This window comes from Oncorhynchus mykiss, unplaced genomic scaffold (assembly GCF_013265735.2).
Source record: "Oncorhynchus mykiss isolate Arlee unplaced genomic scaffold, USDA_OmykA_1.1 un_scaffold_164, whole genome shotgun sequence".
Taxonomy (NCBI): domain Eukaryota; kingdom Metazoa; phylum Chordata; class Actinopteri; order Salmoniformes; family Salmonidae; genus Oncorhynchus; species Oncorhynchus mykiss.
This window is the reverse complement of record NW_023493668.1, coordinates 407,873-426,178: the sequence shown is the minus strand read 5'-3', so window position 1 is coordinate 426,178 and position 18,306 is coordinate 407,873. Positions and strand designations below refer to the sequence as shown.

Genomic DNA, 18,306 nt, shown 5'->3' with positions numbered 1-18,306 from the left:
CCCGACTGTATTTAATGAAACCTAAGATTACTTGGGGTACCAATGTAAGAAATAACACGTAAAAAAACTAAATGCTGCATAGTTTCCTAGGAACGCGAAGCGAGGCGGCCATCTCTGTCGGCGCCGGAATCGAACCTATTTGTGACGCGCTGCAAATCCGGCCTCTCCCATCTCCTCATTGGTGCTTAGCAGCATATACCCACTTGCCATCTCCTCATTGGTGTTTAGCAGCATATACCCACGGGGGTGATTGAAAGATGAAGTCTCCAGTCGTTGTAGCAATAAAGTTGGTTGCCAACCGCCATATAAAGTCCAAAGAAGTAAAAAATAAGCCTGAGGAAGGAGGAGAGATGATGAGAAAGGAACTCAGTTGACCTTTTTATCTGTGGATTAATTGTCGGGTAGAGGACCTTGTGCATTTAAGGTAAAATAACAACCCAATGTTTATATCCCAGGACAAATGAGCTAGCAACAGCTATCTATTTAGCTAAATTGCCATACATCTTTAATGGTTTTCGACCTGTCCCCAAATTAATATAATTGTCTCAGAGTTTGTTTTGATATTCCAACCTGCGTGTCCTGATGGCGTCTGGTTTGGTCAGCATGTAAGGCCACTCTGGTTGAATTGTATTTTTTAGAAATCAATTTTCATTCAGATGTTTTAACATTAACCACATCATGATTGAGATACAAAATATATATATTTGTTTTTAAATATTGGTTAATTTTGGGGGGTGATTTTGGAAATTCTCCCGCAACCTCATTTTCATGTCAGGCGACCTTCATATGGGGTCACGACCCCTAGTTTGGGAACCACGGGTATTAAACAAAACCTGTGTGTCCATGTATGCTGATGATTCAACTATATACGTGTCAGTAACCACAGCTAATGAAGTCACTGAAACCCTTAACAAGGAGTTGCAGTCTGTTTTGGAATGTGTGGCCAGTAATAAACTGGTCCTGAACGTCTCTAAAACTATACTGAACAAAAATAAAAATGCAACAGGTTAAGGGTTCGTCCCATGTTTCAGGAGCTGAAATAAAAGATCCCAGAAATGTTCCATATGCACAGAAAGCTTATTTCACAGAGCTGTGCACAAGTTTGTTTACATTGTTGTTAGTGAGTATTTCTCCTTTGCCAAGATAACCCATCCACCTGACAGGTGTGGTATATCAATAAGCTGATTAAAACAGCATGAGGTGCACCTTGTGCTGGGGACAATAAAAGGCCACTCTAAAATGTACAGTTTAGTCACAAAACACAATGCCACAGATGTCTCAAGTTTTTAGGGAGCGTGCAATTGGCATGTTGATTTCAGGAATGTCCACTAGAGCTGTTGCTAGATCATTTAATTTGCATTTCTCTACTCTTTGCCGCCTCCAACGTCGTTTTGGAGAATTTGGCAGTACATCCAATCGGCCTCACAACTGCAGACCACGTGTAACCATGCCCTCATAGCAAATCCTGCAGGCTCCAGTTTTGTCTTATCTTGATTATTGTCGAGTCATGTGGTCAAGTGCGTCAAAGAAAGACCTAGTTAAGCGGCAGCTGGCCCAGAACAGAGCGGCACAACTTGCTCTTCATTGTAATCAGAGGGCTGATATTAATATAAGAAACTAAATTGTTTGCAAAATCAACTTACACACAGCTCTAGGGTGGCATTGTCTAGGGTTGCATTGACTAGGGTTGCATTGACTAGGGTTGCACTGACTAGGGTGGCACTGACTAGGGTTGCACTGACTAGGGTTGCACTGACTAGGGTGGCATTGACTAGTGTGGCACTGACTAGGGTGGCACTGACTAGGGTTGCATTGACTAAGGTTGCATTGACTAGGGTTGCAATGACTAGGGTTGCACTGACTAGGGTTGCACTGACTAGGGTGGCATTGACTAGGGTGGCATTGACTAGGGTGGCACTGACTAGGATGGCACTGACTAGGGTGGCACTGACTAGGGTGGCACTGACTAGGGTGGCATTGACTAGGGTTGCACTTACACACAGCTCTAGTGTTACACACAGCTCTAGGGTTACACACAGCTCTAGGGTTACACACAGCTCTAGGGTTGCACTGACTAGGGTTACACACAGCTCTAGGGTTACTCACAGCTCTAGGGTTGCACTGACTAGGGTTACACACAGCTCTAGGGTTACACACAGCTCTAGGGTTACACACAGCTCTAGGGTTACACACAGCTCTAGGGTTACACACAGCTCTAGGGTTACTCACAGCTCTAGGGTTACACACAGCTCTAGGGTTACTCACAGCTCTAGGGTTACACACAGCTCTAGGGTTACTCACAGCTCTAGGGTTGCACTGACTAGGGTTACACACAGCTCTAGGGTTACACACAGCTCTAGGGTTACTCACAGCTCTAGGGTTACACACAGCTCTAGGGTTACACACAGCTCTAGGGTTACACACAGCTCTAGGGTTACACACAGCTCTAGGGTTACTCACAGCTCTAGGGTTACACACAGCTCTAGGGTTACTCACAGCTCTAGGGTTACACACAGCTCTAGGGTTACACACAGCTCTAGGGTTACTCACAGCTCTAGGGTTGCACTGACTAGGGTTACACACAGCTCTAGGGTTACACACAGCTCTAGGGTTACACACAGCTCTAGGGTTACTCACAGCTCTAGGGTTACACACAGCTCTAGGGTTACACACAGCTCTAGGGTTACACACAGCCTTAGGGTTACACACAGCTCTAGGGTTACACACAGCTCTAGGGTTGCACAAAGCTCTAGGGTTGCACACAGCTCTAGGGTTGCACACAGCTCTAGGGTTACACACAGCTCTAGGGTTACACACAGCTCTAGGGTTACACACAGCTCTAGGGTTACACACAGCTCTAGGGTTACTCACAGCTCTAGGGTTACTCACAGCTCTAGGGTTACACACAGCTCTAGGGTTACTCACAGCTCTAGGGTTACACACAGCTCTAGGGTTACTCACAGCTCTAGGGTTACACACAGCTCTAGGGTTACACACAGCTCTAGGGTTACTCACAGCTCTAGGGTTGCACTGACTAGGGTTACACACAGCTCTAGGGTTACACACAGCTCTAGGGTTACACACAGCTCTAGGGTTACTCACAGCTCTAGGGTTACACACAGCCTTAGGGTTACACACAGCTCTAGGGTTACACACAGCTCTAGGGTTACTCACAGCTCTAGGGTTACACACAGCTCTAGGGTTACACACAGCTCTAGGGTTACTCACAGCTCTAGGGTTGCACTGACTAGGGTTACACACAGCTCTAGGGTTACACACAGCTCTAGGGTTACACACAGCTCTAGGGTTACACACAGCTCTAGGGTTACACACAGCCTTAGGGTTACACACAGCTCTAGGGTTACACACAGCTCTAGGGTTGCACAATGCTCTAGGGTTGCACACAGCTCTAGGGTTACTCACAGCTCTAGGGTTACTCACAGCTCTAGGGTTACACACAGCTCTAGGGTTACACACAGCTCTAGGGTTACACACAGCCTTAGGGTTACACACAGCTCTAGGGTTACACACAGCTCTAGGGTTGCACAAAGCTCTAGGGTTGCACACAGCTCTAGGGTTACACACAGCTCTAGGGTTACTCACAGCTCTAGGGTTACACACAGCTCTAGGGTTACACACAGCTCTAGGGTTACACACAGCCTTAGGGTTACACACAGCTCTAGGGTTACACACAGCTCTAGGGTTGCACAAAGCTCTAGGGTTGCACACAGCTCTAGGGTTACTCACAGCTCTAGGGTTACTCACAGCTCTAGGGTTACACACAGCTCTAGGGTTACACACAGCTCTAGGGTTACACACAGCCTTAGGGTTACACACAGCTCTAGGGTTACACACAGCTCTAGGGTTGCACAAAGCTCTAGGGTTGCACACAGCTCTAGGGTTACACACAGCTCTAGGGTTACACACAGCTCTAGGGTTACACAAAGCTCTAGGGTTGCACACAGCTCTAGGGTTACACACAGCTCTAGGGTTACACACAGCTCTAGGGTTACTCACAGCTCTAGGGTTACACACAGCTCTAGGGTTACACACAGCTCTAGGGTTACTCACAGCTCTAGGGTTACTCACAGCTCTAGGGTTACACACAGCTCTAGGGTTACTCACAGCTCTAGGGTTACACACAGCTCTAGGGTTACTCACAGCTCTAGGGTTACACACAGCTCTAGGGTTACACACAGCTCTAGGGTTACACACAGCTCTAGGGTTACTCACAGCTCTAGGGTTACACACAGCTCTAGGGTTACACACATCTCTAGGGTTACACACAGCTCTAGGGTTACAAACAGCTCTAGGGTTACACACAGCCTTAGGGTTACACACAGCTCTAGGGTTACACACAGCTCTAGGGTTGCACACAGCTCTAGGGTTGCACACAGCTCTAGGGTTACACACAGCTCTAGGGTTACACACAGCTCTAGGGTTACTCACAGCTCTAGGGTTACACACAGCTCTAGGGTTACACACAGCTCTAGGGTTACTCACAGCTCTAGGGTTACTCACAGCTCTAGGGTTACACACAGCTCTAGGGTTACACACAGCTCTAGGGTTACACACAGCTCTAGGGTTGCACACAGCTCTAGAGTTGCACACAGCTCTAGGGTTGCACACAGCTCTAGGGTTACTCACAGCTCTAGGGTTACACACAGCTCTAGGGTTACACACAGCTCTAGGGTTACACACAGCTCTAGGGTTACTCACAGCTCTAGGGTTACACACAGCTCTAGGGTTACTCACAGCTCTAGGGTTACACACAGCTCTAGGGTTACACACAGCTCTAGGGTTACACACAGCTCTAGGGTTACACACAGCTCTAGGGTTACACACAGCTCTAGGGTTACACACAGCTCTAGGGTTACTCACAGCTCTAGGGTTACACACAGCTCTAGGGTTACACACAGCTCTAGGGTTACTCACAGCTCTAGGGTTACTCACAGCTCTAGGGTTACACACAGCTCTAGGGTTACACACAGCTCTAGGGTTACTCACAGCTCTAGGGTTACACACAGCTCTAGGGTTACACACAGCTCTAGGGTTACTCACAGCTCTAGGGTTACACATTTTGGGGAATATTCAGAGGTGGAAATATTCCAAGGAATAAATGGGAATTAACAGAAATATATGCACATTTATATTAATACTATTTAAATGTAGATGCTTTTTGCATTCGATATATTTACCATATCATATGGAGACAGACACATAGACCTTATCATTAGGTGACATAATTGCAAAATATGAAATCCTTCCAATAGAAATACTTTAAAAAAACATTTGTTATGAATTTAAATGTAATTAAATGAGTTGACTCTTCAGATGGGATGATTTCACTGAACAACAAAATAAAGGGAATATTGAATGATCCATCACATCTCCCAAAAACGTTTTCAACATACATCTGTAAAATAATAGTCTAGGAACTAAAGCTTTGGTTGTCTTCCTCTCAGTCTTCCATGTCTTCTCCCTGGACCTCCTCAATGTCCACCTCTTGAACATCAGACTCTGAGGCCTCATCTTCACTGTCACTTTCCAACCTTGTTGAGGATGGCTAGTTGTCAGGCTCTAAAAGCCTGAAATTTGCCCGGCTGGCCACCAATTTTTCAACACTTGTATTGGTCAGCCTGTTGAGTGCTTTGGTGTGTGTGTTCCCAAACAAGGACCAGTTGTGCTCTGAGGCAGCTGATGTTGGTGGGATTTGGAGGATGATGGAGGCAACAGGGGAAAGAGCCTCAGATCCACAAAGTCCCTTCCACCAGGTGGCTGATGAGATATGTTGGCGCGACTGCCATATTGCGTCTCCATCCCAAAGCCCTTGCTTGGTTGTGTACTTCTCCAGACTGCCAAGAACCTTGCCCTCATCCAGGCCAAGGTGGCGAGACACGGTAGTGATGACGCCATAGGCCTGGTTGATCTCTGCACCAGACAGGATGCTCTTGCCAGCATACTTGGGGTCCAACATGTACGCTGCGGCGTGTTTGGGCTTCAGGCAGAAGTCTTCACACTTTTTGATGTATTTCAGAACTGCAGTTTCCTCTGCTTGGGGCAACAGTGAAGTGGGCAGGGCAGTACGGATTTATTCTCTTACATCTGCAAGCAGGATGGCAATGCCTCCCTCAATCTGTGCAATGGCTACTGCTATAGGTTTCAGGAGTTTCAGGCTGCTTACCACTCTCTCCCAAAATACATCATCCAGGAGGATCCTCTTGATGGGGCTGTCCATATCGGCAGACTGGGATATGGCCATTTCTTGGAGACTACTTCCCCTCCAGGAGACTGTCAAACATGATGACAACACCATCCCAACGGGTGTTGCTGGGCAGCTTCAATGTGGTGCTCTTATTCTTCTCACTTTGCTTGGTGAGGTAGATTGCTGCTATAACTTGATGATCCTTCACATACCTAACCATTTCCTTGGCTCTCTTGCAGAGTGTTTCCATTGTTTTTAGTGTCATGATGTCTTGGGGAGCAGATTCAATGCATGAACAGTACAGCGAATGGGTGTGATGTGAGGGTAAGACTCCACTTTAGATCGAGCAGCCTTCATGTTCGCAGCATTGTCTGTCACCAGTGCAAATACCTTCTGTGGTCCAAGGTCATTGATGACTGCCTTCAGCTCATCTGCAATGTAGAGACCGGTGTGTCTGTTGTCCCTTGTGTCTGTGCTCTTGTAGAATACTGGTTGAGGGTGGAGATGAGGTAGTTAAATTATTCCTTGTCCACGAACATTCGCCCACCAATCAGAGATGATTGTAATAGTCTGTTTTCCCTATGATTTGCTTGACCTTCACTTGAACTCTGTTGAACTCTGCATCCAGCAGATTAGTAGATAATGCATGTCTGGTTGGAGGGATGTATGCTGGGAGAAGAACACTCAGAAATGTCTTCCAATACACATTGCCTTTGAGCACCAGAGGTGAACCATACACAGCTCGAGCAAGACATTCATCAACATTTCTCTGACTACGTTCCTCCATTGAGTCAAAAACACTTCGGATTCCAGGAGGACCATGAGCTGTTTCTATCGATAAGGTGTCTGATTCATCCTTTACACCTCGAACAGAAGTAGAGGGACTTTTGTCAGAGGTTGCTTGTTGTGAGCGCTGAGGGAACTTTATGCACTTGGCCAGATGACTCTGCATCTTTGTTGCATTCTTCACATATGATTTGGCACATTATTTGCGAATGTACACAGCTTTTCCTTCTACATTAGCTGCAGGGAAATGTCTCCACTCATCAGATAGTGCCTGTGGCATTTTCCTGTAAAGATTAGAAAAAATAGTTTAAAAAAAACCAAATACAATTCCATGTGCAGATAAATAGTTAAGCAGTTAGATTAAACAACTCCTTTGTAAGATACAAACATGTATGGAAACAGGTGCATTAACACTCCTCAGTTAGCAGGCTCAAGCAAAATCAGGTATGTCATATAAAATATATTCACCTCACCCAGTATTGTAATCAAAACTTACCAGAAAGCATGTAGTCCTTGGCTCAGACGGTGTAGTAGTGTGGGTTCATTAGCATCTCATTAGTGTGTAAGATCTTGAGGATCAGCTGTACATGTGATGGAAAAATGCACTGTGCATGCAGAGGGTTGCAATTCCATTGAATTGGGGAGAGTTTAACCAAAATATGTTAGAAGGTTCACTGTTAACTAAGCTGTTACTTTTTTGATGAAGTTAAGCAAAATTCCCCAAATTCCGGGGATGAACTTCCCATGGAAAACTTCCATAAAAATTCAGGATATTTACCAGAACGTTCTGACCCTTTCCAACCCTAGCTCTGACATACACACTTACCCCACCAGACATACCACCAGGGGTCTTTTCACAGTCCCCAAATCCAGAACAATCTCTCCCCTATTTAACCTAGATATTTTATGTATGTAGGCTGTGTGTGCTGTTTATACATTTACAAAAAATATAAACACAACATGATTTTACTGAGGTACAGTCAATGTAAATAAATCCATTAGGCCCTAATCTATGGATTTCACATGACTGGGAATACAGACATGCATCTGTGGGTCACAGATGGGGGTTTTTAAAGTAGGGGTATGGATCAGAAAACCAGTCAGTATCTGGTGTGACCACCATTTGCCTCATGCAGCGCGACATCTCCTTCTCATAGAGTTGATCCGGCTGTTGATTCTGGCCTGTGGAATGTTGTCCCACTCCTCTTCAATGGCTGTGCGAAGTTGCTGGATATTGGCGGGAACTGTAACATTCTGTCGTTCACGTCTATCCAGAGCATCCCCAACATGCTCAATGGATGACATGTCTGGTGAGATTGCAGGCCATGGAATAACTGGGACATTTTCAGCTTCCAGGAAGTGTACAGATCCTTGCTACATGGGGCTGTGTATTATCATGCTGAAACATGAGGTGATGGTGGCGGAGGAATGGCAAGACAATGGGACTCATTCAAATTGCCACTGATAAAATTCAATTGTGTTCATGTCCGTAGCTTATGCCGGCCAAAACCATAACCCCAAGTTCTCTGAAACAATGTTGAAAAACATTTATGGTAGAGAAATGAACATTCAATCAGTGGACATTCCTGCAGTCAGCATGCCAATTGCACACTCCCTAAAAAATGTTGACATCTGTGGCATTGTGTTGTGTGAAAAAAACGCACATTTCAGAGTGGCCTTGTATGGTCCCCAGCACATGTAGCATCTGTGTAATGATCAGGCTTTTTAATCAGCTTCTTGATATTCCACACCTGTCAGGTGGATTATCTTGTCAAAGGAGAAATGTTCACAATCAGGGATGTCAACGAATTTGTGCATAAAATTGAACAGAAAGCTTTTTGTGCTTATGGAAAATTTGCGGGATCTTTTATTTCAGCTCATGAAACATGGGGCCAATTTATTTTTGTTCAGTATTTTTTTGTTCAGTGTAGTTCTGTCCTTGAGCTCTTCTTGTTTATTAATGTTCTTATGTCATGTTTTGTGTGGACCCCAGGAAGAGTAGCTGCTGCTTTCACAACAGCTAATGGGGATCCTAATAAAATAACAAAAATATCCTTTCTCTCCTCTCAGTCTGGTCTCTCTGGATGAAGAGAAGCCATCAGAATCAGCCTCTGGTACGTACTGACCCCTACTGACCCCTACTGACCCCTACTGACCCCTACTGACCCCTACTGGGTTAGTTATGCTATAACATTACATTATATACTGACCCCTACTGACCCCTACTGACCCCAACTGACACCTACTGGGTTAGTTATGCTATAACATTACATTATATACTGACCCCTACTGGGTTAGTTATGCTATAACATTACATTATATACTGACCTCTACTGGGCTAGATATACTATAACATTACATTATATACTGACCCCTACTGACCCCTACTGACCCCTACTGACCCCTACTGACCCCTACTGACCCCTACTGGATTAGATATACTATAACATTACATTATATACTGACCCCTACTGGGTTATATATACTATAACATTACATTATATACTGACCCCTACTGGGCTAGATATACTATAACATTACATTATATACTGACCCCTACTGGATTAGATATACTATAACATTACATTATATACTGACCCCTACTGGGCTAGATATACTATAACATTACATTATATACTGACCCCTACTGGATTAGATATACTATAACATTACATTATACACTGACCCCTACTGGGCTAGATATACTATAACATTACATTATATACTGACCCCTACTGGGCTAGATATACTATAACATTACATTATATACTGACCATTACTGACACCTACTGACCCCTACTGACCCCTACTGACCCCTACTGGGTTATATATACTATAACATTACATTATATACTGACCATTACTGACACCTACTGACCCCTACTGACCCCTACTGACCCCTACTGACCCCTACTGGGTTAGTTATGCTATAACATTACATTATATACTGACCCCTACTGGGCTAGATATGCTATAACATTACATTATATACTGACCCCTACTGACCCCTACTGGGTTATATATACTATAACATTACATTATATACTGACCCCTACTGGGCTAGATATACTATAACATTACATTATACACTGACCCCTACTGGGCTAGATATGCTATAACATTACATTGTATACTGACCCCTACTGGGTTAGATATACTATAACATTACATTATATACTGACCCCTACTGGGCTAGATATACTATAACATTACATTATATACTGACCCCTACTGGGCTAGATATACTATAACATTACATTATACACTGACCCCTACTGGGTTAGATATACTATAACATTACATTATATACTGACCCCTACTGACCCCTACTGGGTTATATATACTATAACATTACATTATACACTGACCCCTACTGGGCTAGATATACTATAACATTACATTATACACTGACCCCTACTGGGTTAGATATACTATAACATTACATTATATACTGACCCCTACTGGGTTATCTATACTATAACATTACATTATATACTGACCCCTACTGGGCTAGATATACTATAACATTACATTATATACTGACCCCTACTGACCCCTACTGGGTTAGATATACTATAACATTACATTATATACTGACCTCTACTGGGCTAGATATACTATAACATTACATTATATACTGACCTCTACTGGGCTAGATATACTATAACATTACATTATATACTGACCCCTACTGGATTAGATATACTATAACATTACATTATACACTGACCCCTACTGGGTTAGATATACTATAACATTACATTATATACTGACCCCTACTGGGCTAGATATACTATAGCATTACATTATACACTGACCCCTACTGGGTTAGATATACTATAACATTACATTATATACTGACCCCTACTGGGCTAGATATACTATAACATTACATTATATACTGACCCCTACTGGGCTAGATATACTATAACATTACATTATATACTGACCCCTACTGGGTTAGATATACTATAACATTACATTATATACTGACCCCTACTGGGCTAGATATACTATAACATTACATTATATACTGACCCCTACTGGGTTAGATATACTATAACATTACATTATATACTGACCCCTACTGGATTAGATATACTATAACATTACATTATATACTGACCCCTACTGGATTAGATATACTATAACATTACATTATATACTGACCCCTACTGGATTAGATATACTATAACATTACATTATATACTGACCCCTACTGGGTTAGATATACTATAACATTACATTATATACTGACCCCTACTGGGCTAGATATACTATAACATTACATTATATACTGACCCCTACTGACCCCTACTGGGTTATATATACTATAACATTACATTATATACTGACCTCTACTGGGCTAGATATACTATAACATTACATTATATACTGACCCCTACTGGATTAGATATACTATAACATTACATTATATACTGACCCCTACTGGGTTAGATATACTATAACATTACATTATATACTGACCCCTACTGACCCCTACTGGGTTAGATATACTATAACATTACATTATACACTGACCCCTACTGGGCTAGATATACTATAACATTACATTATACACTGACCCCTACTGGGTTAGATATACTATAACATTACATTATATACTGACCCCTACTGGGCTAGATATGCTATAACATTACATTATATACTGACCCCTACTGGGTTAGATATACTATAACATTACATTATATACTGACCCCTACTGGATTAGATATACTATAACATTACATTATATACTGACCCCTACTGACCCCTACTGGGTTAGATATACTATAACATTACATTATATACTGACCCCTACTGGGCTAGATATACTATAACATTACATTATATACTGACCCCTACTGGGCTAGATATACTATAACATTACATTATATACTGACCCCTACTGGGCTAGATATACTATAACATTACATTATATACTGACCCCTACTGGGCTAGATATACTATAACATTACATTATATACTGACCCCTACTGGGTTAGATATACTATAACATTACATTATATACTGACCCCTACTGGGCTAGATATACTATAACATTACATTATATACTGACCCCTACTGGGCTAGATATACTATAACATTACATTATATACTGACCCCTACTGGGCTAGATATACTATAACATTACATTATACACTGACCCCTACTGGGTTAGATATACTATAACATTACATTATATACTGACCCCTACTGGATTAGATATACTATAACATTACATTATATACTGACCCCTACTGGGTTAGATATACTATAACATTACATTATATACTGACCCCTACTGGGTTAGATATACTATAACATTACATTATATACTGACCCCTACTGGGTTATCTATACTATAACATTACATTATATACTGACCCCTACTGACCCCTACTGGGTTATCTATACTATAACATTACATTATATACTGACCCCTACTGGGCTAGATATACTATAACATTACATTATACACTGACCCCTACTCAAATCAAATCAAATTTATTTATATAGCCCTTCGTACATCAGCTGATATTTCAAAGTGCTGTACAGAAACCCAGCCTAAAACCCCAAACAGCAAGCAATGCAGGTGTAGAAGCACGGTGGCTAGGAAAAACTCCCTAGAAAGGCCAAAACCTAGGAAGAAACCTAGAGAGGAACCAGGCTATGTGGGGTGGCCAGTCCTCTTCTGCCTGTGCCGGGTGGAGATTATAACAAAACATGGTCAAGATGTTCAAATGTTCATAAATGACCAGCATGGTCCAATAATAATAAGGCAGAACAGTTGAAACTGGAGCAGCAGCACGGCCAGGTGGACTGGGGACAGCAAGGAGTCATCATGTCAGGTAGTCCTGAGGCATGGTCCTAGGGCTCAGGTCCTCCGAGAGAGAGAGAAAGAGAGAATTAGAGAGAGCACACTTAAATTCACACAGGACACCGGATAAGACAAGAGAAGTACTCCAGATATAACAAACTGACCCTAGCCCCCCGACACAAACTACTGCAGCATAAATACTGGAGGCTGAGACAGGTTAGATATACTATAACATTACATTATATACTGACCCCTACTGGGCTAGATATGCTATAACATTACATTATATACTGACCCCTACTGGGCTAGATATGCTATAACATTACATTGTATACTGACCCCTACTGGATTAGATATACTATAACATTACATTATATACTGACCCCTACTGGGCTAGATATGCTATAACATTACATTGTATACCCCTACTGGACTAACCCCTACTGTATACCCCTACTGGACTAACCCCTACTGGATTAGATATACTATAACATTACATTATATACTGACCCCTACTGGGCTAGATATGCTATAACATTACATTGTATACTGACCCCTACTGGATTAGATATACTATAACATTACATTATATACTGACCCCTACTGGGCTAGATAGGCTATAACATGTTTAGTGGACTGGAATGACATGATGTACTTGATGTGGTTTCCTTTACAGGCCCCTTCCATGCTGCTGATGGACAGAGCCACATCAGTGAAAGCTCTCTGTGTGCTAGTCTGGACTCTGGTACGTGTGTGTATGTTTGTGTACATGCGTGTTGTGATTCTTTATGTAATTGTTCTGTGCAGAAGCTAGTCCTTATTCACTTTATATTTTGATAATTGTAATTGTAAAAGGTATCTAAGTGTTGAGGTTTTTCCATACACCAGGGGTCTCCAGCAGGTTAGGGTTAAGGGTTAGGGGACAGGGTTAGGGGTTAGAGTTAGAGGTTAGGGGTTAAGGGTTAGTGTTTAGGGATAGGGGTTTAGGGTTTAGGGTTAGGGTTAAGGGTTAGGGGTTAAGGTTTAGGGTTAAGGGTTAGGGGTTAGGGTTAGGGTTAAGGGTTAGTGTTAATTACCAGCCCACCTATGACTGGCTAGCCAAACTACTGTATGGAGCGTGTCTGTCTGCCTGTTTATCTGTCTGCCTGTCTGTCTGTCTGTGTGGAGCGTGTCTGCCTGTCTGTCTGCCTGTCTGTCTGTCTGTGTGGAGCGTGTTTGTCTGTCTGCCTGTCTGTCAGTGTGGAGGGTGGTCTGTCTGTCTGCCTGTCTGTCTGTCTGTCTGTCTGTCTGTCTGTCTGTCTGTGTGGAGCGTGTCTGTCTGTCTGTCTGTCTGCCTGTCTGTCTGTCAGTCTGTCTGTGTGGAGCGTGTCTGTCTATCTGCCTGTCTGTCTATGTGGAGCGTGTTTGTCTGTCTGCCTGTCTGTCAGTGTGGAGGGTGGTCTGTCTGTCTGTCTGCCTGTCTGTCTGTCTGTGTGGAACGTGTCTGTCTGCCTGTCTGTCTGTGTGGAGTGTGTCTGTCTGCCTGTCTGTCTGTCTGTGTGGAGCGTGTCTGCCTGTCTGTCTGCCTGTCTGTCTGTGTGGAGCGTGTTTGTCTGTCTGCCTGTCTGTCAGTGTGGAGGGTGGTCTGTCTGTCTGTCTGCCTGTCTGTCTGTCTGTGTGGAACGTGTCTGTCTGCCTGTCTGTCTGTGTGGAGTGTGTCTGTCTGCCTGTCTGTCTGCCTGTCTGTCTATCTGTCTGTCTGTGTGGAGCGTGTTTGTCTGCCTGTCTCTGTGGAGCGTGTCTGTCTGTCTGCCTGTATATCTGTCTGTCTGCCTGTCTGTGTGGAGCCTGTCTGTCTGCCTGTCTGTCTGTCTGTGTGGGGCGTGTCTGTCTGCATGTCTGTGTGGAGCGTGTCTGTCTGCCTGTCTGTCTGTGTGAAGCGTGTCTGTCTGCCTGTATATCTGTCTGCCTGTCTGTCTGTGTGGGGCGTGTCTGTCTGCCTGTCTGTCTGTCTGTCTGTGTAGAGCGTATTTGTCTATCTGCCTGTCTGTCTGTGTGGAGCCTGTCTGTCTGTCTGTGTGGAGCGTGTCTGTCTGCCTGTCTATCTGTCTGTCTGTCTGTGTGGAGCGTGTTTGTCTGCCTGTCTGTGTGAAGCGTGTCTGTCTATCTCTCTGTTTGTCTGCCTGTGTGGAGCGTGTCTGTCTGTCTGTCTGTCTGTCTGCCTGTGTGGAGCGTGTCTGTCTGTCTGTCTGCCTGTGTGGAGAGTGTCTGTCTGCCTGTCTGTCTGCGTGGAGCGTGTCTGTCTGTGTGGAGCGTGTCTGTCTGTGTGGAGCGTGTCTGTCTGCCTGTCTGTCTGCGTGGAGCGTGTCTGTCTGTCTGCGTGGAGCGTGTCTGTCTGTCTGTGTGGAGCGTGTCTGTCTGCCTGTCTGTCTGCGTGGAGCGTGTCTGTCTGTCTGTGTGGAGCCTGTCTGTCTGCCTGTCTGTCTGCGTGGAGCGTGTCTGTCTGTCTGTGTGGAGCATGTTTGTCTGTCTGTCTGCCTGTCTGTCTGTGTGGAGCGTGTCTGTCTGCCTGTGTGGAGCGTGTCTGTCTGTCTGTCTGCCTGTCTGCCTGTGTGGAGCGTGTCTGTCTGTCTGTGTGGAGCGTGTCTGTCTGTCTGTCTGTGTGGAGCGTGTTTGTCTGTCTGTCTGTCTGTGTGGAGCGTGTCTGTCTGTCTGTGTGGAGCGTGTTTTTCTGTCTGTCTGTCTGTCTGTCTGTCTGTCTGTCTGCGTGGAGCGTGTTTGTCTGTCTGCCTGTGTGGAGCGTGTCTGTCTGTCTGCAGCGTGTCTGTCTGTCTGTCTGTGTGGAGCGTGTCTGTCTGTCTGTCTGTCTGTGTGGAGCGTGTTTGTTTGTCCTGTCTGTCTGTCTGTCTGTCTGCATGGAGCGTGTTTGTCCTGTCTGTCTGTCTGCATGGAGCGTGTTTGTTTGTCTGTCTGTCTGTCTGTCTGCATGGAGCGTGTTTGTCTGTCTGTCTGTCTGTCTGTCTGCATGGAGCGTGTTTGTCTGTCTGTCTGTCTGTCTGTCTGTCTGCATGGAGCGTGTTTGTCTATCACTCCATGTGTAGTCAGTTGATGTCATAACCGTCTTGTGGGTTGACATAAATATTTCCCCAAAACCTTCTCAATTAAATGTTAACTATAAAGTAGTTTTACCTGGCAGAAGTATATCATGAGGACGTATATCATGAGGACGTATATCATGAGGACGTATATCATGAGGACGTATATCATGAGGACGTAGATCATGAGGACGTAGATCATGAGGACGTGAGGACGTAGATCATGAGGACGTAGATCATGAGGACGTAGATCATGAGGACGTAGATCATGAGGACGTATATCACGAGGACGTAGATCACGAGGAAGTAGATCACGAGGAAGTATATCATTTGTATCTATTATTTGTTATTTCCAAACTTTTCCATGAAATGAGCAGCAGCAGTACAGAACCATCACCAGACCGGCACATTAGATGGAACATCCCTCACTGACCAGATAAGCAATTAAAGGGCCAGATGCGCAATTAAAGGGCCAGATGCGCAATTAAAGGGCCAGATGCGCAATTAAAGGGCCAGATGCGCAATTAAAGGGCCAGATGCACAATTAAAGGGGAATTACACAAAAGGTCTTCCAGACCTAAAGTAATTGTGTTCTGTGATTTCAGCATGGACTCAGAACATCCCATTTTGTTGAACAACTGTAATTTTGAGAGTGAAAATCTAAAACATCTAAAACCAGGAAAAATAAAACTGAAAAAAATGAATTTGGGAAAATATATATGACATATTTTATAGGGCCCTAACTCCTAACCCTACCTCTAACCCCTTAACCTCTAACCCCTAATCCTACCCCTAACCCTACCTCTAACCCCTGACCTCTAACCCCTAATCCTACCCCTAACCCTACCTCTAACCCCTGACCTCTAATCCCTAACCTCTAACCCCTACCCCTAACCCTACCTCTAACCCTACCTCTAACCCCTAACCTCTAACCCCTGACCTCTAACCCCTACCCCTAACCCTACCTCTAACCCCTAACCCCTAACCTCTAACCCCTACCTCTAACCCCTAACCTCTAACCCCTACCCCTAACCCTACCGCTAACCCCTAACCTCTAACCCCTAACCTCTAACCCCTACCCCCTAACCCCTACTCCTAACCCTACCTCTAACCCCTGACCTCTAACCCCTACCCCTAACCCTACCTCTAACCCTACCTCTAACCCCTGACCTCTAACCCCTACCCCTAACCCTACCTCTAACCCTACCTCTAACCCCTACCCCTAACCCCTAATCTTACCCCTACCTCTAACCCCTGACCTCTAACCCCTAACCTCTAACCCCTACTCCTAACCCTACCTCTAACCCCTAACCTCTAACCCCTACCCCTAACCCTACCTCTAACCCCTAACCTCTAACCCCTAACCTCTAACCCCTACCCCTACCCCCTAACCCCTACTCCTAACCCTACCTCTAACCCCTGACCTCTAACCAATAACCCTACCTCTAACCCTACCTCTAACTCCTGACCTCTAACCCCTACCCCTAACCCTACCTCTAACCCTACCTCTAACCCCTACTCCTAACCCCTAATCTTACCCCTACCTCTAACCCCTAACCTCTAACCCCTAACCTCTAACCCCTAACCTCTAACCCCTAACTCCTAACCCTACCTCTAACCCCTAACCTCTAACCCCTACCCCTAACCCCTAACTCCTAACCCTACCTCTAACCCCTACTCCTAACCCTACCTCTAACCCCTGACCTCTAACCCCTAACCCCTAACCTCTAACTCCTAACCCTACCTCTAACCCCTAACCTCTAACCCCTACCCCTAACCCCTAACTCCTAACCCTACCTCTAACCCCTAACCTCTAACCCCTAATCTTACCCCTAACCCTAACCCTAACCTCTAACCCCTAACCTCTAACCTCTACCCCTAACCCTACCCCTAACCCCTAACCTCTAACCCCTACCCCTAACCCTACCTCTAACCCTACCTCTAACCCCTAACCTCTAACCCCTACCCCTAACCCTACCCCTAACCCTACCTCTAACCCCTGACCTCTAACCCCTACCCCTAACCCTACCTCTAACCCTACCTCTAACCCCTACCCCTAACCCTACCTCTAACCCCTAACCTCTAACCCCTAATCTTACCCCTAACCCTACCTCTAACCCCTAACCTCTAACCCCTAACCTCTAACTCCTAACCCTACCTCTAACCTCTAACCTCTAACCCCTAACCTCTAACCCCTAATCCTACCCCTACCTCTAACCCCTGACCTCTAACCCCTACCCCTAACCCTACCTCTAACCCCTAACCTCTAACCCCTAACCCTACCTCTAACCCCTGACCTCTAACCCCTAACCTCTAACCCCTACCCCTAACCCTACCTCTAACCCCTAACCTCTAACCCCTAACCTCTAACCCCTAATCTTACCCCTAACCCTACCTCTAACCCCTAACCTCTAACCCCT

General features: G+C 44.7%; 1 protein-coding gene across 8 annotated transcripts in view; it reads left to right on the top strand.

The window, feature by feature from the left end:
• The window catches only part of LOC110523102 (islet cell autoantigen 1-like protein), a 114,106-nt gene that overhangs the window by 30,463 nt on the left and 65,337 nt on the right, over positions 1-18,306 (top strand). For 6 of the 8 annotated variants that reach the window (XM_036972478.1, XM_036972476.1, XM_036972472.1 and 3 more), the window contains exons 10-11: positions 9,062-9,105; positions 13,489-13,557. In XM_036972478.1, coding sequence (XP_036828373.1) covers positions 9,062-9,105; positions 13,489-13,557 — 113 coding nt within the window. The remainder of the gene's footprint in view (positions 1-9,061; positions 9,106-13,488; positions 13,558-18,306) is intronic. The other 2 variants (XM_036972479.1, XM_036972477.1) reach the window with 1 other exon arrangement.